Source organism: Poecilia reticulata, linkage group LG3 (genome assembly GCF_000633615.1).
Source record: "Poecilia reticulata strain Guanapo linkage group LG3, Guppy_female_1.0+MT, whole genome shotgun sequence".
Lineage (NCBI taxonomy): Eukaryota > Metazoa > Chordata > Actinopteri > Cyprinodontiformes > Poeciliidae > Poecilia > Poecilia reticulata.
Window position 1 is genome coordinate 28554984 of NC_024333.1, and position 17229 is coordinate 28572212.

The 17229-nt window shown below is 37.1% G+C and overlaps 1 protein-coding gene across 1 annotated transcript in view; it reads right to left on the minus strand.

The window, feature by feature from the left end:
- Window positions 1-17229, minus strand: part of ush2a (Usher syndrome 2A (autosomal recessive, mild)) — a 195365-nt gene that overhangs the window by 173627 nt on the left and 4509 nt on the right. Inside the window, exons 5-7 of the mRNA XM_017303876.1 lie at window positions 14019-14187; window positions 4013-4148; window positions 427-490 (exon numbers count right to left, since the gene is read on the minus strand). Coding sequence (XP_017159365.1) covers window positions 427-490; window positions 4013-4148; window positions 14019-14187 — 369 coding nt within the window. The remainder of the gene's footprint in view (window positions 1-426; window positions 491-4012; window positions 4149-14018; window positions 14188-17229) is intronic.

Genomic DNA, 17229 nt, shown 5'->3' on the forward strand with positions numbered 1-17229 from the left:
GCTGGTTACACTGGAACTGCATGCACCATCTCCCACATCACACCATTTGCCTGCTCATCTTTCTGTCCTGCTCACAGACTTTTTAGCTGTAATTCAACAAAGAAATTGCACCTCTGGCTCTTCCTGAAAAGGCTGCCAAAACATGGGCCGTCAACCTCCATTGTTTGACAAAACTTAAGAGCGCGTGTTATTTGTTTTTTTTTGATGATTTCTTAAACACGTGTAGATCTAGAAATAAATGCATAGTCCTCCTTGGCTCCTTCCTTTTATCAGTTTTTCTTTAATAATTGTAAGGTGCTCCTCTGCTTTTGTTATAAAATGTATTTTAATGATGAGTGAAATGATAAATTTCCTTGAACATTTCAAGGTGTTTTTCCCCCTTTTTTCTCAACAGTTGTTCACTGCATATCTCTTTATCCAACTCACCTGTTGGTCAACGTAGCGGGATAAAATCTAAAATCCTGCATCTGCCCAATGAACTGATTAGACCCTGGAGAGATGAAAGCAGAGTTGAAAAGAACATAAAGAAGGTGTTAATGGGTTTGTACTGAAGGCAGTAAGCGAGAGGATTTCACAGTGTTTAGAAGATTATCTTATCAGTTTCTTAAAACCCACTAAGTGAGGCTGCCAACAGCTGCCTATTATGGCAAAGATTTCAACACAAAGCCAAGCAGAATCTGCCACAGAACTCATTTGTCTCCACTAGAGAGCAGTAAGGCTTTGGAGGGCAAATTCATTGGTCTGGTGATAAAATTCAGATTGAAGACAGTCTGAGGTCCATAAAACGTTGTCATACTTTCCTAAAAAACAATAATTCCTTCATCAGGTTTCAACAGTATCAACTCTTCCAAACTCTATTGATAAAACAAATGTTTCTATAATGTTGGCATGAAAATAACAGACGATCKACAACATTAAGTAATTCAGACTGAATAAATGCAGACCACAGACTTTATCCAAAGTATGACAAAAGAGAAAACACTTCAAGTCTTTATTCTACATAAAAAAAGCAGTCATTCAAATAATTGTCAGATCAATAACATGAAGGTTCTCAGTGAAAATAACATGCTACTGTCAGTAAAGTAGGTGAGCACATTAACTTTAATGTCATTTGTTCTACTCACACAAAAAGTGGTGTAAAGAAATATTCTAGGCTTGGCAAAATTAGTGTTTTTATCAATATCAGGTGTGTTAATAATGCTCCATTATTATAGAGAAATCAGCTTGCTGTTTATTTCTAGTTTTGTAAAACATTTTAACGCATAATGAGAAAAGGTGACACTACTTGCGTATCATATAATACAACAGAAATACAGAGTAAAATTTTTTCTGTTACAAAATGTGATGCAAAAACAACAATTAAAGGAATTACAGGGAAAACTGGTAGCATCACACTAACACTGTGGAGTGCCACTATATTTTGTATAATACTCTCAGAACTATCTGCACGTACCATATAAAAAAACAGCTCAGAGAAAAATGCATTAATTTCAAACACTAAGATGCAAGTTTCTAAAGTCTCTTAACAAGCTTAAATAGGCTGGAATACTTCAAACATAATGGCAAAATGTCTAGACGCACATGGAGATACTGGACTGAACACCAGAAACACAGTCAAACTAAAAAGTACTGTCAACTCTCCAACACTTCTCCACCAACAACAATGCAAATGTGATAATGCTGGACTGAAAACTAGAGACCCAGAGAGATGATGGTGATGATGCTGGCCCAAAGAGGAACAAAGCCTTTTGCTGTTCAACCAACTTCCTTCTGGTTTGAGTAAGTCTTAGAAGATGGATGTCTCTAAGCGCTGACAGTACCTCTGCCATGTTTAGTCTGTGAACGTGTGCATTTCTGTGTTAGTGGCTTTACCTTGTAGATTCCAAAAAATTATCCTTGCTTTAGCAAAAGGATGTGTGTAGCTTGTAAGTGTGTGCCTGTATTTACACTTGAGAGGAGCTTTGGTGTCTCTGCCCAACCACTGGATGAGTGTGTGTTTTGGGTAATGTTTACAGTGTGGCGTGTGCATGGAAAACAGGGAGAGAGCGAGTGAGTGTTGTGGGATGTAAGTGTGCAGCCTTAGGCTTTGGCTCAGGATTTCTTTATCGTGTGGAAATGGGATTATACCTTCCACTGAAAAGCACTCTCCCTATTGTTACTGGGATGATGCAAGGTATAAGCCCTAATTCCCTACTCTCTGTGTAGGTCTCTTCTTTCCATGTGTTTTAATTTATGGTATTCAGCTTTCTCTATTTGGCTTTATGATGTTTGTAATTGAGCATCTGAAATTCATTTATGTATACATGTAAGTAAATGTATTTATGATTACTTATTGCTTAGTATGCATATGAGTTTCTGTGACAAAGAAAGAACAGAAAGGGGGCTTTTTGTTACTCTGAGAAAATGTGGCAGTTCAGATTCTTAGGGGCTGGAAGTATTTCACACTTTYAAGTGTAGCAGAATAGATGGACACTAAATTTGTGACATTACACCCCTTTCAGGTCTTGTTACCGACATCATATTGTGTTTTTTAACAAGCTAACTTTGATTTAGACTCAGACTATGATAAAATTCACACACCAGGTAAATATAACCCAAAAATCTATGCAAGATTTGGGCATCAAAGGCAGTAAGAAAACATTCAAATTATCCWGGTTATTATTTGCATGCAAAWGGTAAYGCAYGAAAACCGAAACCACTGCATCCAACAAGAAGCCCTTTGTGATTTTTACAGCGCATACATTGACACAAGTTCAATAGCAACTCAATATATTGTTCAGTTCTACGAGGTGATAATTTCGAACTATCACTAATTTCTGTTTTCTATTAATGTCATGGTATTCCACAAAGTGTAGCTTTAAAAGGCTAGCAYGAACATTTAAAGCTCCTCTCACAACTACTTGTACTTGGAAATTCCAATAAATGGGTACAAAACCGAAAACAGACGTAGTTGTTAATCGATGAAGCTGATCAGTATTTGCATAATTAATCTTCAGATCAGAATTCCAGGCACTCCCTCTGGGTTTCAACAACCTCCTTTACTTACACACACAGGATACACACACATACACACACACACACCCACGCATGCACACACACACACACGCACTGCCCCAAGTCAATCACTCTCATTGATCAACCTTTCTTATGTGATCTTCAGCTGATCAGATGCTACCTGCTGTGAACTAGGAATCGATGGCTGATAAACGAGAACAAAAACACTCGTTTATCACTCCAGAGTTGAACGGATATCATTTTTCTCAGTTTCTCTGCTATTGACTGAAATGGCCGACGGGCCCCATGAATCAATCACAGATATGTAGTTAAAAAGGGGATGAAGAAAGAAAACAGAGGTGAAGTAATCATTGACATCATATTAAGATTAACAGGCATGATAAACTCTTAAGTATTTTTCTCCTTTAGAGCTACAAACCAAAAACAAGCAACGGTTAAGAGCCTGGAGAAGATTGTGACTGTGAGATTACAGATTTCAATATTTATCTCTTCTAACAGTATTATTTTAGTACTCAGAATTACTTTGCCTGTTTCTTGGAAAGTACCCAGTGTATTAATCTATTTTATAACTAAAACATACAGACAGCTGTCATCTTTTTAACCCCACATTTGCATTACTGAGGGTTACTACAAAAAGGATTTGTACAAATCAAATCTATTTTACTGAAATTTTTATCAGATCCCACCTTCCGCAGCAGATTACAGATTCTAAATCTTTTCCCTGTCTCGAATAAAAGCATTAAGCTTTTTTTTTTGATTCAATTACTGATAATGTAGTCTRCATGTGAGACAGTTGGTAAATGTCAAATGTATACTTTTTGGACACACTGAAGACACGTTTGCATGTCTGCATCTGACTGTGTTGCTCTTTGTGTACGTGACAGATAATGACTAAAAATATGTCTACAATGTTGCAGTGATTACTGAACATAATCCTAAACCATTCAAGGTAAAATTAACTCTGTCCACTGGGAAGCCAAATAACAAGCATTCTTACCGTTGGAGCTAACTCCCACCCACATGGCACCATAGTCGCTGATGTCAGAGAGCGTGTTCATCAGATGTTCTGTGTCAAATGGTGTGTCGTCGTCCTCAAGTCCATCCAAGAAAAGACTTGCACGTTGGTCATAGATCTGAAAATAACAGGAGGATCTTATATATTAAGATGTTTAAAGTGGCATCAAATTTTAAAATTATCATAAATTTGTGTCTTTAATAGGAAATAAAAATATAATCAACAAACTATATAAAAAAGAAGTGTTCTTAAAAAGAGTTATTTTCACTTTCCTGCGATATTTCATTGAGATGACCGAGTTGGTAAAAGCAACATGGAAAAAAAAAGATCCAAAGACGATTTACTGCTGGACTTCAAGTCAAGATCGAGTATGTGTGTGCTTTTTCAAAAGGTTTCTGCACGTTATGTGTACATATTTATGCTTGTGTGTGTGTGACAACATGGGAATTATACATTCAGCTAATCTTCCAGCTCATTTCCCAGGTAGCAGAAAGAGCCGCAGGCTCTACTGCATGAGCTGCAAATTAGCTTTCTGTTTGACCAAAATTCTCCTCTCCACTTYGCTCCTCTTTTCCAGKCCCTCCTCGATCGGATCCATGAATATTAAAAACTGCATGGCTGACAACACTGTCAAAGCAGGAGCAGCTTCCTTTCACATCAAACCCAGGACAAAGGGAAGATACTTCTCTAAGAGGGACACCCACCACCCATACACACACCCTGCTACCATCTCTAACCCCCCAAAAAACTTTAATGTGCTCAAGCCGTCASTTCCTTTACTCCAATCTCCAAATCCTGCATTTGAGAAACACACTGTGGGACCACTGATAAATGTGACTCTGCCTGTTTTACTAGAATCCCCTTCTTCTCCCTCATCATCTCCTCCTCTCTTCTGCAGTGGTCCACCTTGCTTTGTCCTTTCTCATCATGAGGTCACTTGCTTCCTTCACCTTTTTACTGTTTTTTGAGTTTTTTCACTCTTTGTCACTTGTTGAGTTTTCTCTCYGTGTTTCATCTCCATTTTTATATCCTCTTCCCCCTCAGTGCACTACTTCCTCTTCTCATCTTCGTTCTTGTCTTTCTCCCTCATGTTTATCTTGCCCTGTCGCTCTCACTTGTTGTCAGCTCTTTAGGGAAGTTGAAAAGGTGTGAGGAGGGAAATAAGTCCAAGTCAAAAAACGCCTTTAGGGGATGAAGGCAGGCCCAGACAAGTGTCTGCCTCTCAGAGGATAGTTAAGACGCCCTGACAGACACTTTCATGATGGCTGATTGAAGACTGGCAAGCGCATAAGAGCACAAGAAAGAGTGCGGGAGTGAATATGAAAAAAAGGGAAGAGAAAAGAGACAGGAGGGAGAAAAAGAAAAGTCAGAGCACAGAGAGGGAGCTCGAAGACGAGGCCCTCTTTAGGAATCTCTGAGCCAGAGCTGTGTGGCTCTTGGGGAGATGTGAGGGACTTGTCAGGCTTGATGTAAATGAATCCTGAAACGCTTCATCTTTCTTAGCCACCGCGCATCCTTCTGAAAATCTCCTTTGTTAGCTTTCACAAACACTTTCCTCCCATTTCTTTTGTCTTTTCTTCTGTCCAGTATTCTTTATGTTTCGCATTTCAGTACTWCTTTGTTTATTTGGCAAGTTTTTCTGTAATCTATGAAATAAAATGTCTATATGGTGGTTTCAGTTAATTCTCATCTGAAGTGTGTCCACTAAGTCCAAGAAAGTTCTGAATTATTTAATAAAAAAAAAAGATGCAGCTTGAATGCAGCCCCCACCACCCCCCGACACACACACGCACACGCACGGCATATTGAAGGCATATAAAGTTTTACTAAATGTTTGAGCTGCAGCAGAATCTGATGGCTATCAAGGCACACATGAGTTACTGAGGCTGGTTCGATCAAATCCAAAATCATTTTCATGGCACAGAGTGTTTTCTAATGCCTCAAAAAACACACATGTCTGCATATTCAGAATATCCTGACTACAGTCTTACTATTTATAATGTATTAGTGCTGTAAAAATAAGCTTTCTTGTTTAGTGAATCTGACATAAGCTTCAACATTTCTTTACATGATCAAATATAGTATGGTTTGCAGGAGAAACATAGTAATCAAATTGCAATTTTCTGCAAAATTGTTTTTTAGTTTCTGTGTTGTTGAAACTTGTTAATGCTGCTTGATCCAATTAATTATGGACCCATATATGTATATATATGTGTATGTATACACATATATATGYATACATACATATACATTTATATATGTATGTACATATACATACATATACCCATATATACAGAAACAAACCTGCTGCTTTCAAAGAACCCTGTGTAGTACCTACAGTGTTATATTTGAAAAGCAATGTTTACTTTGTGTTTTTCAGAAAACTACTAAAATTGCAATTTCATGCATTTCTTTTTGCATTATTTGCTTTACCTYGCTTATTTTTGTAAAATCTGAGTCACACTTTGCATGAATGGTGCTATGCAAATAAAACTGCATTGTCTTCGTGTGTATTTTGTATGTCTTTTCTTTACACATTTTGCTTAAGTTTGTTACCTAAAGATTTTTGGTATGCAAACTCATCCACTGGCAAAGCATCTAAGCCCTTCTAAAAGCCCCAGGAAACTGTGAGTGGAAAGCTTTTAGTCATCTTTAGACTGGCATTTTGACTAAAGCTCTTCTCATTTTTCCTTATCCTGCCAAGAAGCCATGGCTCAGTACATATTGTTGACAACAGTCTTTCTTCCAAGTTACCTTCGTAGCTGTAGGCCTCAGCAAAAATGGAAATAAAAAAATCAAAGTACTGTTCTAGATAAATATGATAGAGAGCTGTCTCGTTTCTCAGAACTGTTTGTGTTTGAGGTTGAAAATCGACTGTAAAAATGAAAAAGACTAGTTTTAAAATAAGCTCTCAGATGAATGAGGTTTGGGCTAGCTCTGGTTGTTTTCTTGGGTTATTGCAGCAAACATAATTCAGAGGTTACACCTGTGAAGAAATGGCCTGTTTAAAAAAATACGGACCACACCGAGTTCTCTCATTGTTGTGGAAATATATTTTCTKCTAAATAAATTGTCCTATGTCCAGCAAAGCAAGAGCTGTGTTCCTAGTCTTGGCAGAAATTTGAGCCAGTTTCACACCTCTAACTTTAAATGGACATTTGTTGTATATGAAGTCAACATTTCAGTCCACATTAGRYAGAGAACAGGGTGTGTGGTTTAGGAATATTTCTGCATATTTTTACACACAATATGGATCAGTTGGCATCTTCAAACCATGACTTTCAGTTTGTATTGGAGGAACAGGAGCGAGTCACAGGTTCTTGGATCAATTTCTCACACAACTCAAATTTGGATAAGTAAACAAGAACATGGATGGATGAATGGATTTTTGTGTGACCTCCACATTGCAACACTAAGGACAAAAAAAAAAACATGACTTCAAAGTATGATTATTCAATATTTTTAAAAACTATAAGGCATGTTAGTTGCTAATTCCAGAGCTCTGGAATCAGCTAGATCCCACGGCTAGTTAAAAAATAAATWAAACAAATAAAGTAAATAAAGCAAAGAGAGAGAATTTTAGATTTTACTCTCCTACTTAATTATAAGYAAAAAGACTAACATCAAATACTGAATCTTGGCCTCCTGAATYTACATTAACCAGGACACATTGTGTCTATYCTGTTATTGCCCTGCCTCTCTTGTTCTTCTGTCTCCCATCTTCTCTTGTCCCACCTCACCCCTCTGTACTCACCTTAACCCACAATGAACTGTTAGCAGCTCTGATGTACAGCCAATATTCTCTCTATCATATTAACACAACTTCAGTGTGTAAAGGAAGAGATAGAAAGGGAACGTGAGGTGGGAAAGGATAAAGAGAGAGAGAGAGAGAGTCTACAGAGAGGAGACATTTGTTCTACTCATCTCAGTGCTAAAAGATACAATTACCTCTCACAGCATATTATCCATGTTTTATACCAGCCCAGGGCCCTATGCCTTTGCCTTGCCACGCTTACCCCATGTAAGGCCCATATTTTAACACTAGCTATGACAGTTTATTTAAGAAAAGGAAATTGTCCCCTGGGAGATGGAGAGGAAGAGAGGGACAGCCGGGTGTGAGGAAAATGAGARGGAAAGAGGGAAGGACAAAGAAGGTGGATGCACTGGGGGCAGTGAAAAGGGAAAGAATGAAAGATAGATGTGGTAACAAGAAAAAGGGAAACAGAAGGAGAGAAAATTATCTTGTGCTAAAAAAAGGGAGGAGAAAGTAAAACAAAATAGAGAAAGGAGGGGAATATATAAGGTGTTAAAGTAAGAGAAGTCATATGTCTAGTGTTACGAAAAACAAGATTCACCTAGAAATATGAGAGCATAAGAAGGGTAGACATGTGAGTAATATATGTAAGAAAATAAGATATCCCAACATTTCTGGTTTAACATCAATAATCAGACACGATTATGCGACAGTCTACATGTTAAGATGGACCAGATGCAGGTTGCCACAGAAATGGTATTAAATAGATTAGTACATAAACTTAAGAGCAAAAAAAAATCTTCAGTGGACATGAACACATGCATGTCTGTTGGTCTCTCACTATGTAATTGATGCCAGTGTCGTGCCCTTTTGCCTCTGATGCCAGCAGGCAGAGGGCTACCATAGAGGCGTCCACTACACCCCTACATAACAACCTTGCTTCACCTTCACACACATTCCCTTAACTGCACACACACTCATCCAAATGCAATTTATACAGAAAACATTAAGAAGTAGAAARGGTGAGTTTAGTTTTGTCTTTAAATTGTCTACCCATTTTGTCCTATTTTCTGTACAATAAAAAACGAGGTTAATTATTCATACGTTGTAGTTTATCTTAATGTTTTTCAATAATATTAAAACCTGATGAAGGTSATACGATTTGAAATCACGTCCAGGAATGTAAAATAGCACACAATTTACTCTTATTACTTTTTTTTTCTTCAAGCAGACGTTTTATGCAAGACCTAAGATGYTGTTTTGGATTGAAACACCACAGGATTACATAAACACTGATATAAGCTGGCTGCTTCATATCGCTGATGTAGAGCAGCTAATTTAGAAGATGTGAAATGGAGAACTCCGCTCTACGTTTCAACAGGACGTCTCTTAAAAGCTTTGTAAGTAAGCTTTATGCTACCACTTGAGTTTGCATTTAAACAAATTAAATTCTCTGCTGGAGACAAATGACCAATTTGCTCTGACAACTCAATTAATCACAACCTTTTATTCACACGGATGTCTTTGGGATCATCACAACGCTGAACTAAAGCGTACATATTAGCGAAAGCTGAGGCTTTAAATATTTCTCATGTTTTTCTCAAAAATATTTAAAGAGTTTCTGGCAAAACATTATTTGCTAACTTTACAAATAACTTAGCTTATTGCAAATAAATTATTTATTCTGCATGTTTACGAATGGAAAAAGGACAAAGCAAGTAAGAGACAAAAGCAAAACAATAAGAAAACGACAAAAAGAATGTGCCACAAGACTCGAAAGTGACTGCAACAATGCAATGAGACCACGACACAGTAAGGAACAAATAATGTTCAACAAGAAGACATATTAGCTGTATTATGAGCACATCCATGTCCTTCACCTGACTTTTACCTTCCAATGACTAATTCACTCTCCACCTTAACMATGTATGTTTTTTTACTTAATGATTGCTTCTCACACTTCTTAAAAAATACAGACATACAAAAAACAAGCTTTTTGAAAAACCTGCAAATTGGTGTTGTAAGAAATCCTTGYGGATGTAATCCATGATTTATGTATTTGTGCATTCATTARTAAGAGGAGGGAAGGGTGTGCAGGCATGCAAGTGTTAAACATTCATGCTGACATCTTGGGTTGCGATGTGACTGGTGTGACTGGTTGTTCCTATCACTGCCTCTTATATTAATGTTGATTTGTTCAGGCACTAACAGACGGAGACGCTCCTCCCCCACCCTGCAACTCTGCCGGGAATAAAGCAAGACCTCCAGAGGGAAGTTTTTATTTAAACCTCCTTTATCCTTCATTGTGGGTAATTTTAAAATAGGTTTTTCATTTTCATTTTCCTACTATTAACTGTCTGGTTTTAGACAGGATTTGGTAGCATGCAGTTTTTGATATTGGTGACTCCTTTGAATCATTCGAGGGTAAATTATTACTTGTCATGGCTTATAACTGCTTAATGTAATACTTAAATCCAGGATTTAACCTTTTATTTTCAGTTTTATCACAAAACAAAATAATTGAATACAGACTCTACATCAAATTACTTTTCAGCAGTCCTTAAAAAAACAACTTAATATATCAATAAACAATAAAAATATCACTGACATTTTTGTATACCTCGATACACTATTACCTTATTAACACCCAAATCATGTTCCATTTGAAGKACATGGATATAAAATGTTGAGCATTTTTCAGTGCTTAAATTTGGTAAAATTTTGTAGTGCAAAATGCTGGAAATATTCAGAAATTTTACATTAAATAAACCGTCTCCATTTCTGAGTAACATAAAATTTTAATTATAGTGCAATCTGTAATTTTTAAAAATAAATACTTTAAAAGGGCAGTGTTGAGTATTTTTCAGGGAGATAGTGCCATTTTCTAGTACAATAAAGTGTAACTGTTGCCTTCAGTTGTCGTAAAAATTATGTATATATGAAACATAACTTTAAAAAACTGACTTCAGTGTGATACCTTGAAATTAGTTCATCTCTTTTTACGAAGCTCCTACCCTTCAGCCCGTGATCACAACAAAGCTACTTCATTATTTACCATTCTTAGAAGCGTTTGACTGAGAAGTGGTTTGCATGATAAGCTCAGCTGAAAACAGTTCCACCAGGAGTTTGCTAATTGCTGCTACTGCTAGTCTACAGGAGTTGTTTTAGGAAGGCAGAGGGGAGGGGATGCTCTGTGATTCAGAGTTTTATCTGGAGACGTAAGATCCAAATGGGAGCTTTGTGGAAACAGATGGTGCTTTGTGAGAGCAAGAGTTTAGATGCCCCTGAATGGCTGCCACAGGAGATTCAAGGATTTCTCAAACATACATGAAACAGTCTAACACTCCAGGTATGTTTTTGATGAGAGAATAATGTTATAACGTTATATAAAGCTATATAAAAAAAAAAATACATTTTACATAATGACCCCTCTTTGAATGTGTTTGCTCAAGGGTTAAGACGAAATTCAAGACATTGCAAAATAAAACTTCATAGCCACTTTAAAAATGCAAGTAGTCATCCTAACATTTCATACCTTATAACATTTCACACCTAATTTGTAGCTAGCAACTAATTTACACCATCTTCAACAAGTCACAAATTTTKTCCCCATGTAGCTTTTAGAATTTTGTGTCAGTTAAAGAAAAAGGAAAAAGGAAAGAAACTTGGATAGAGTAAACACTTTATGTACAGTGAAGATTTCTTTATTTAAAAAAAACWGATTGAATATGTTTATGCTTAGAACTGAATGGAGTTCAGTAGTACGAGTAGACAGATGGAGAATAACCTTCTGCAAACGTTTTTTATAAAAATGCACTAAAAGATTAGACTTGTATTAGCTGACTGCACTTAAGTACACTGAGCTCACTCCCTCACTTCCCCCATCTTTCTTTCTCTGTCAGTCCTTCCTCCCTCAGGCTGCGTTTTCCTCCGTTGTTCTCTACATCGTTACCATAATCAGATAAGACAACTACCTAGGGAGCACCAGCCTCCCTACAGCACCTTGCTTCTGGCACCTTGAGTGCGTATGTGTCTGTGTGCGTGCRCGCGTGTGTGTGTGTCATGCTCCTGGCACTTGGAAATCGGTATTCCTTTTGACTGTCTTTTTTGTGTTTTGATCTGTGCAAACTGACAGATGAGTGGTGTGTGCATGTGTGTGTTTGTCTAAATGTGAATAGGAAGGGGTTCTGCTTTACTCCTTAGAGTAATATCTGCACTGTGGTTGACAGACTGCTACAAATTACCACTGAGTGGCGAGTTTGTGTCAGTGTGTTTATGTGACAGAGCGGGTATATAAGTGTGTGCGCATGCATGAGTGAGAACATGAGTATGCGCATAGTGTTTGCGTGTCAAGGATAATTATGATCTTTTTCCGAATGGTCAAAACAGATCACATCATCATACCATTACGCAAAAAGGCAGGCTGATTTACAGAAAGGTACAGCCACACAACACATTAAAATGCCCAAAAGCTGCATAGATATGAGGCACTTCAAGCTAAAAATCCCCACAAGCCTCACTCCATGTCTTGTCTGAATTGGCAAATTGAGCATTGAGGTATTCATAGACACACAATGACAACTTTATCGCTGAGAGGGATTCTGCATACTGTACATCYACTGTCTACAATGTGAGCAATCAGCAGCACTGCATTTAGCCAACAACAGGTTGGGCTGCCACGTTTTTCCACCATCAACACCCATCAGCAAACTGTAAACTAAGGTGTCAAGTTAGATCCTCTGCTCTGGTGAAATGATGTTGCTGAGAGATGATGCTGCAAATTGCTGAGATTTCATACAGCAGCTCACTTTTTAAACAGATCACAAAAGTGAGCAGGTTCAAGCTCACACAGAGCTTGGTATTGCGTTAGACCCATGTAGGGCATGTTATATAAAAAGAAGCATTCCACTTTTAAGTTAGATTGCAAATATAATAAAGCAATGAATTAAACTCTGCTAACTATTAAATGCAGCAATTTAATTAAGATTATAAGTGATTATGTAGTGCAGTGTGAATTAGTGGTTATGTAATAGGAAGATATTACAACAAAGACTTTTTACACAAAATGATAAAGTGCAAGAAAGCAGATGACATAGATTACAACTATCTAAAAATATAAGGCTGGTCAAGGTAACCATGATTTCTCTGGGTCACATCTTTGGTGTTATTCATGATGATGAAAGACTGAGACTGTCCAGTGGAGAAATCTGTAAAATGATCCACTTCACCAGAGACCAGAATAACACACACAGGGATTCATTTAGGCCTCAAAACTCTCTCCACTTCACCAGCTGCCATTTAAGACTGATGAGAGCTGGTGAAAGACTTTTTTTGTCCAAGAAGGCCTTGTAATACTGACTTCAAACGCCTTACAACATTTCAAGCTGATATACACCACTTAGGTAAACTGAAGTAGATAAAAAAAAAAACAAGTGATTAAATTAAAATATTTGAAATATACAAATAAATTGTGATTCAAGGGCATGCAAACATCAACATCATTGTTTTCAGGTGATCTTCTCTCTCAGCAGATATCTAATCTGACGATTATAATTTGGTTGATTTGAAAGTAATTTCAGTTGAATCAATTTGGCAACAGCTAAATTAATTTAATGCCATAACTGGTCTGGCTCTTTTTTATGTGTCTGAAAGGGATAATATGTCATTTATWAAAAAAAGAGTTTTAACACAATTCTCCCAAGTACAAAATAACAAAAACAAAATCCTCAGGAAGTAAGAGAGAATTGTGAAAGCTATGATAAAGATTCCTGACATGAGGAAAAACTATGGCATTACTATTCAATGACCCATCCATCCATTAGTGGGAGACAGACAGGACAAACAACCATGCACACACACACCCACACCTAAGAGGAATGTAGAGAGACCAATCAACCTGACAGTCATGCTTTTGGACTGTTGGAGGAAGCTGGAGTCCCCAGAGAGAACCCACACATGCACAGGGAGAACATGCAAACTACATGCAGAAAAACCTGGAATATAACCCTGCTTGCTGCAAGGCAACGGCGCAACAGTCACTGAAATCCTGGTTATGGAAAGAATAATGGGACTTGTTCAGCTTTTATTCTTTTCCTAAACYGTTTCTTTTTATGGCTTGTGAAGTAGGTTCGAATAAAAAAAGAGTTAAACACAATACTTCATAGAAGGCTTAAAATATGAACATAAYAATCCAGTGTCTCTGATATTAATCCTCAAACCATTGAGATTTCTTACCTGCAAAGTAAGATGTGTCCACCTGTTCAGCTGTAGCCGGCCTTCTGTTCTGAAGCTCACGGCATGTGAGGTTAGGCCATCAGTCCGACTGTATCGAAGGGCTACAGCCCGCTCTGACACGGTCAAAGAAAAAACCAAGCGATTGTCTGAGCTCTTCTCCAGTAGCATCCTGTGAGAAAGAAAACACAATGGAGAAGAAATAAATACCAAACAATTAACATGACCTGAACTGGAAAACACAAAACCGCTGCTGCTGAGCACATAGAGCCTGTCATTTTGACATTTTCCCATTGAATATCAACATTACACATGACTGTGAGGGTTTGGATGTTGCACAGACACGCACGACCACAACGTGTCACATTAACCACCTCCACTGACATTTTATGGGGAATCATGGCTTTTATGAACCCAGGGCAGCATACCCAATAAATCAGATATTGTAGATGGATTCATGAGAAAAAGAGCTTTTAAATTCACAGTCGACAGTGAGCACATGCCCAGATTTGTATATGCATGTGAATGTCTTAAAAAAAAACACTACGAGAAAAGAAGCTGAAAACCTGAAGGAACACGATGAAATAGTTTCAGCACCAAATACTGAATGATCAATATGTATTTGCCAAAGATCAAAGCCAGTCATTAAAAATCTTACAGATAATTTTATAGTGGCATTAATTTGATTTTGTTTGACGTTGAGGTTTCACATTTTATTTTTTCTGTTATTTGTTTCTTTGTCTGGTTCKGGGAGTAAACAGATTTATTACCTTGGAAAGATTCTGCACTCTATTTGCTGAACCAGAAGTATAACTGAGATGTACCTGTACATCTCAAGTCTTATGCTTAATTTGGGATCATTTGCCAATATGTATTATTAAATGATGCCTACAGCATACAACATAACAGATCAATACATCTTTTTGATATTATTTCCCTTGATACAATTTTTTAGCAGCTTTCGTGTCAGTGCTGGAAACTATTTTAGGTGTGATTTTATTCAAGTTATTGCTTCATCTTTTTCCTATTGGTTCTGCTRACTTTCTTTAACTTGATGAGATCATGAAGCAACATAAAATAAAGTATTGAGAAACTTTKATCAGACTTGATCCTGTTCCCATTTTTGTTTTTAAAATGGGAACAGGAAAGTCATAACAGACATAACAAACCCCAGAATATGCTGAACATATTTTGGATTTTTTTTTTTTTTGGAGAGGGTGAGGAAGAGGGTTAAGCAGCACTAATGCCATAAGCTTYTTCTTCTACTATCTTGGATTGTCCTGTACTGGCAGGACAACCCAAGATGGCAGCAAAAATAATTACTGTACAACCTAACTAAAAACATTAGGGTGGAACAAATAATTGCTTTGATAATTATCTGTGTGATATCAGGAAATAATGATGTCATTATTATCGGTCCGATATTGAAATGAATAGCATCAATAACATGTTCGGTGGTCAATGTGTAATTTTTATCACACTGTATGGACATGTTCTGCACAGAGTTCAAGTGGCATCAGTGTAATTTGAGGAAACAACTCTGAATTGTAGAAATAATTTGAAATAATTCTGATGTCACAACCTGACATTTTTCATTTTTGCTCACCAGTCTTTCTTATTTTCAGGTATGTTATCAGTTGTAGGCCTTTGGAATGAGAATATTACTATTGGTATTGGTTTAAAAAAAGTTATTGTGCACCCCTAATAAAAATACTTTRACAAGATAAAAAATCTGGCATAATCTGCTGCTGGGAGTCCAGCATTGATGTAATAAATTGTATGAGTTGTAAGAACAGGTGGTTAGCTCTGTCCATTGTTCAAATGAGGGGAGGGATGTGAAATCACAGGGAGAGGACGAGACAAAGAAATGGGGTGAGGAGCGATGGACAGAGGTGAAGACAGAGACCTCCTTTCATCTGGCTTCTTTGATAGCAGCCATGATCATCTGTACAACAAAAGAATGATGGGCARCAAGAGCAAGAATAACAGAGGCAGGGAGAGTGAGGGAGTGAGAGGGGGAGAGATGACTCTATTGAGACGCATTCAGCCATACAGGTGTCATGTTCGGCAGGCCAAGACAACAAGAGTTTTCCATCATCTGACTCCCCAGACAGACGACTTCATAAACACACAGAGAAATGCAGCAATCAGGCAATCCCATTTCAATTTTACTAACAGCAACAGAAGCCAATACATTAACACAGTATGCCACCATTAGTGTATTGTGTCTGAATTTTACACTTCATTTTAAGCTAAATTGATCAAACTGTGGTTTAAATTTATCAAACCACAGTTAGATAATTCAGCTTATCAGAAAAAAAAATACATTTGTCATTAAGTCTGCACTGGTGAAAAAGCTGACTAAATAATTTTAGATCTTGTTTGAAAGTAGCATTTATCTGAATATTTGAATTCTTACATTTCTGGAGAATAACCAAATCAAGGAGSAAGAGTAAATACAATGAGTAAAACCTGAAACTCGATCGAATCACACTATACAGCAAAACATTTTAGACTTTGACTTGTTACCTAAAGACTTGAAACTTGACTTAGACTCCTGCTCTGAGACTCATGAACTGTCTCATATAATAAAGAGACAACAACCCAGTAGGTAAGCTACATAGTTCTGAGTGTAAATCATTTCAGGACAGAATAAACACAACTCGCCTTTGATGTCATCTCACTGGACAGTTCCAGCTTAAAATATATGAAGTTWAAAGCCTTTCCTTTTCCATTCGTTTACAAGTGCAACACCGTCATTYATTTACTTTTTGCACTTATTTTACAAACCGGATTCCAAAAAAGTTGGGACACTAAACAAATTGTAAAATTTTTAMAAGCACTACAAGAATTTAGAAAAAAGGTTTTGTATATGGATTTACAAAATAGTTTACCAATTTCATTAAAAAATTATTCAGTACAGGACAAAAAAATTCTCCAAATTTTATTTAGTGGAATATGTAGAGAARAAGTTGAAACTGACAAATCTTACTTTTGAACATAAAGCATCCTTTAGCATTTTTTTTGGTGGCAAGTAAATGTCAAATGAATTAAACATAAATGTTGATGTAAACATGTTTTTGAGGTGCACCAGATGTTGCGGATTTGATAAGAAAAGGTGTATTTGGGGGGGAGGGGGGACTTGTGAGCCTCATTGATTGCTATTAGAAAAATAGACATGATGGCCAATAAAGTCAACAGATCTCTGCATGCA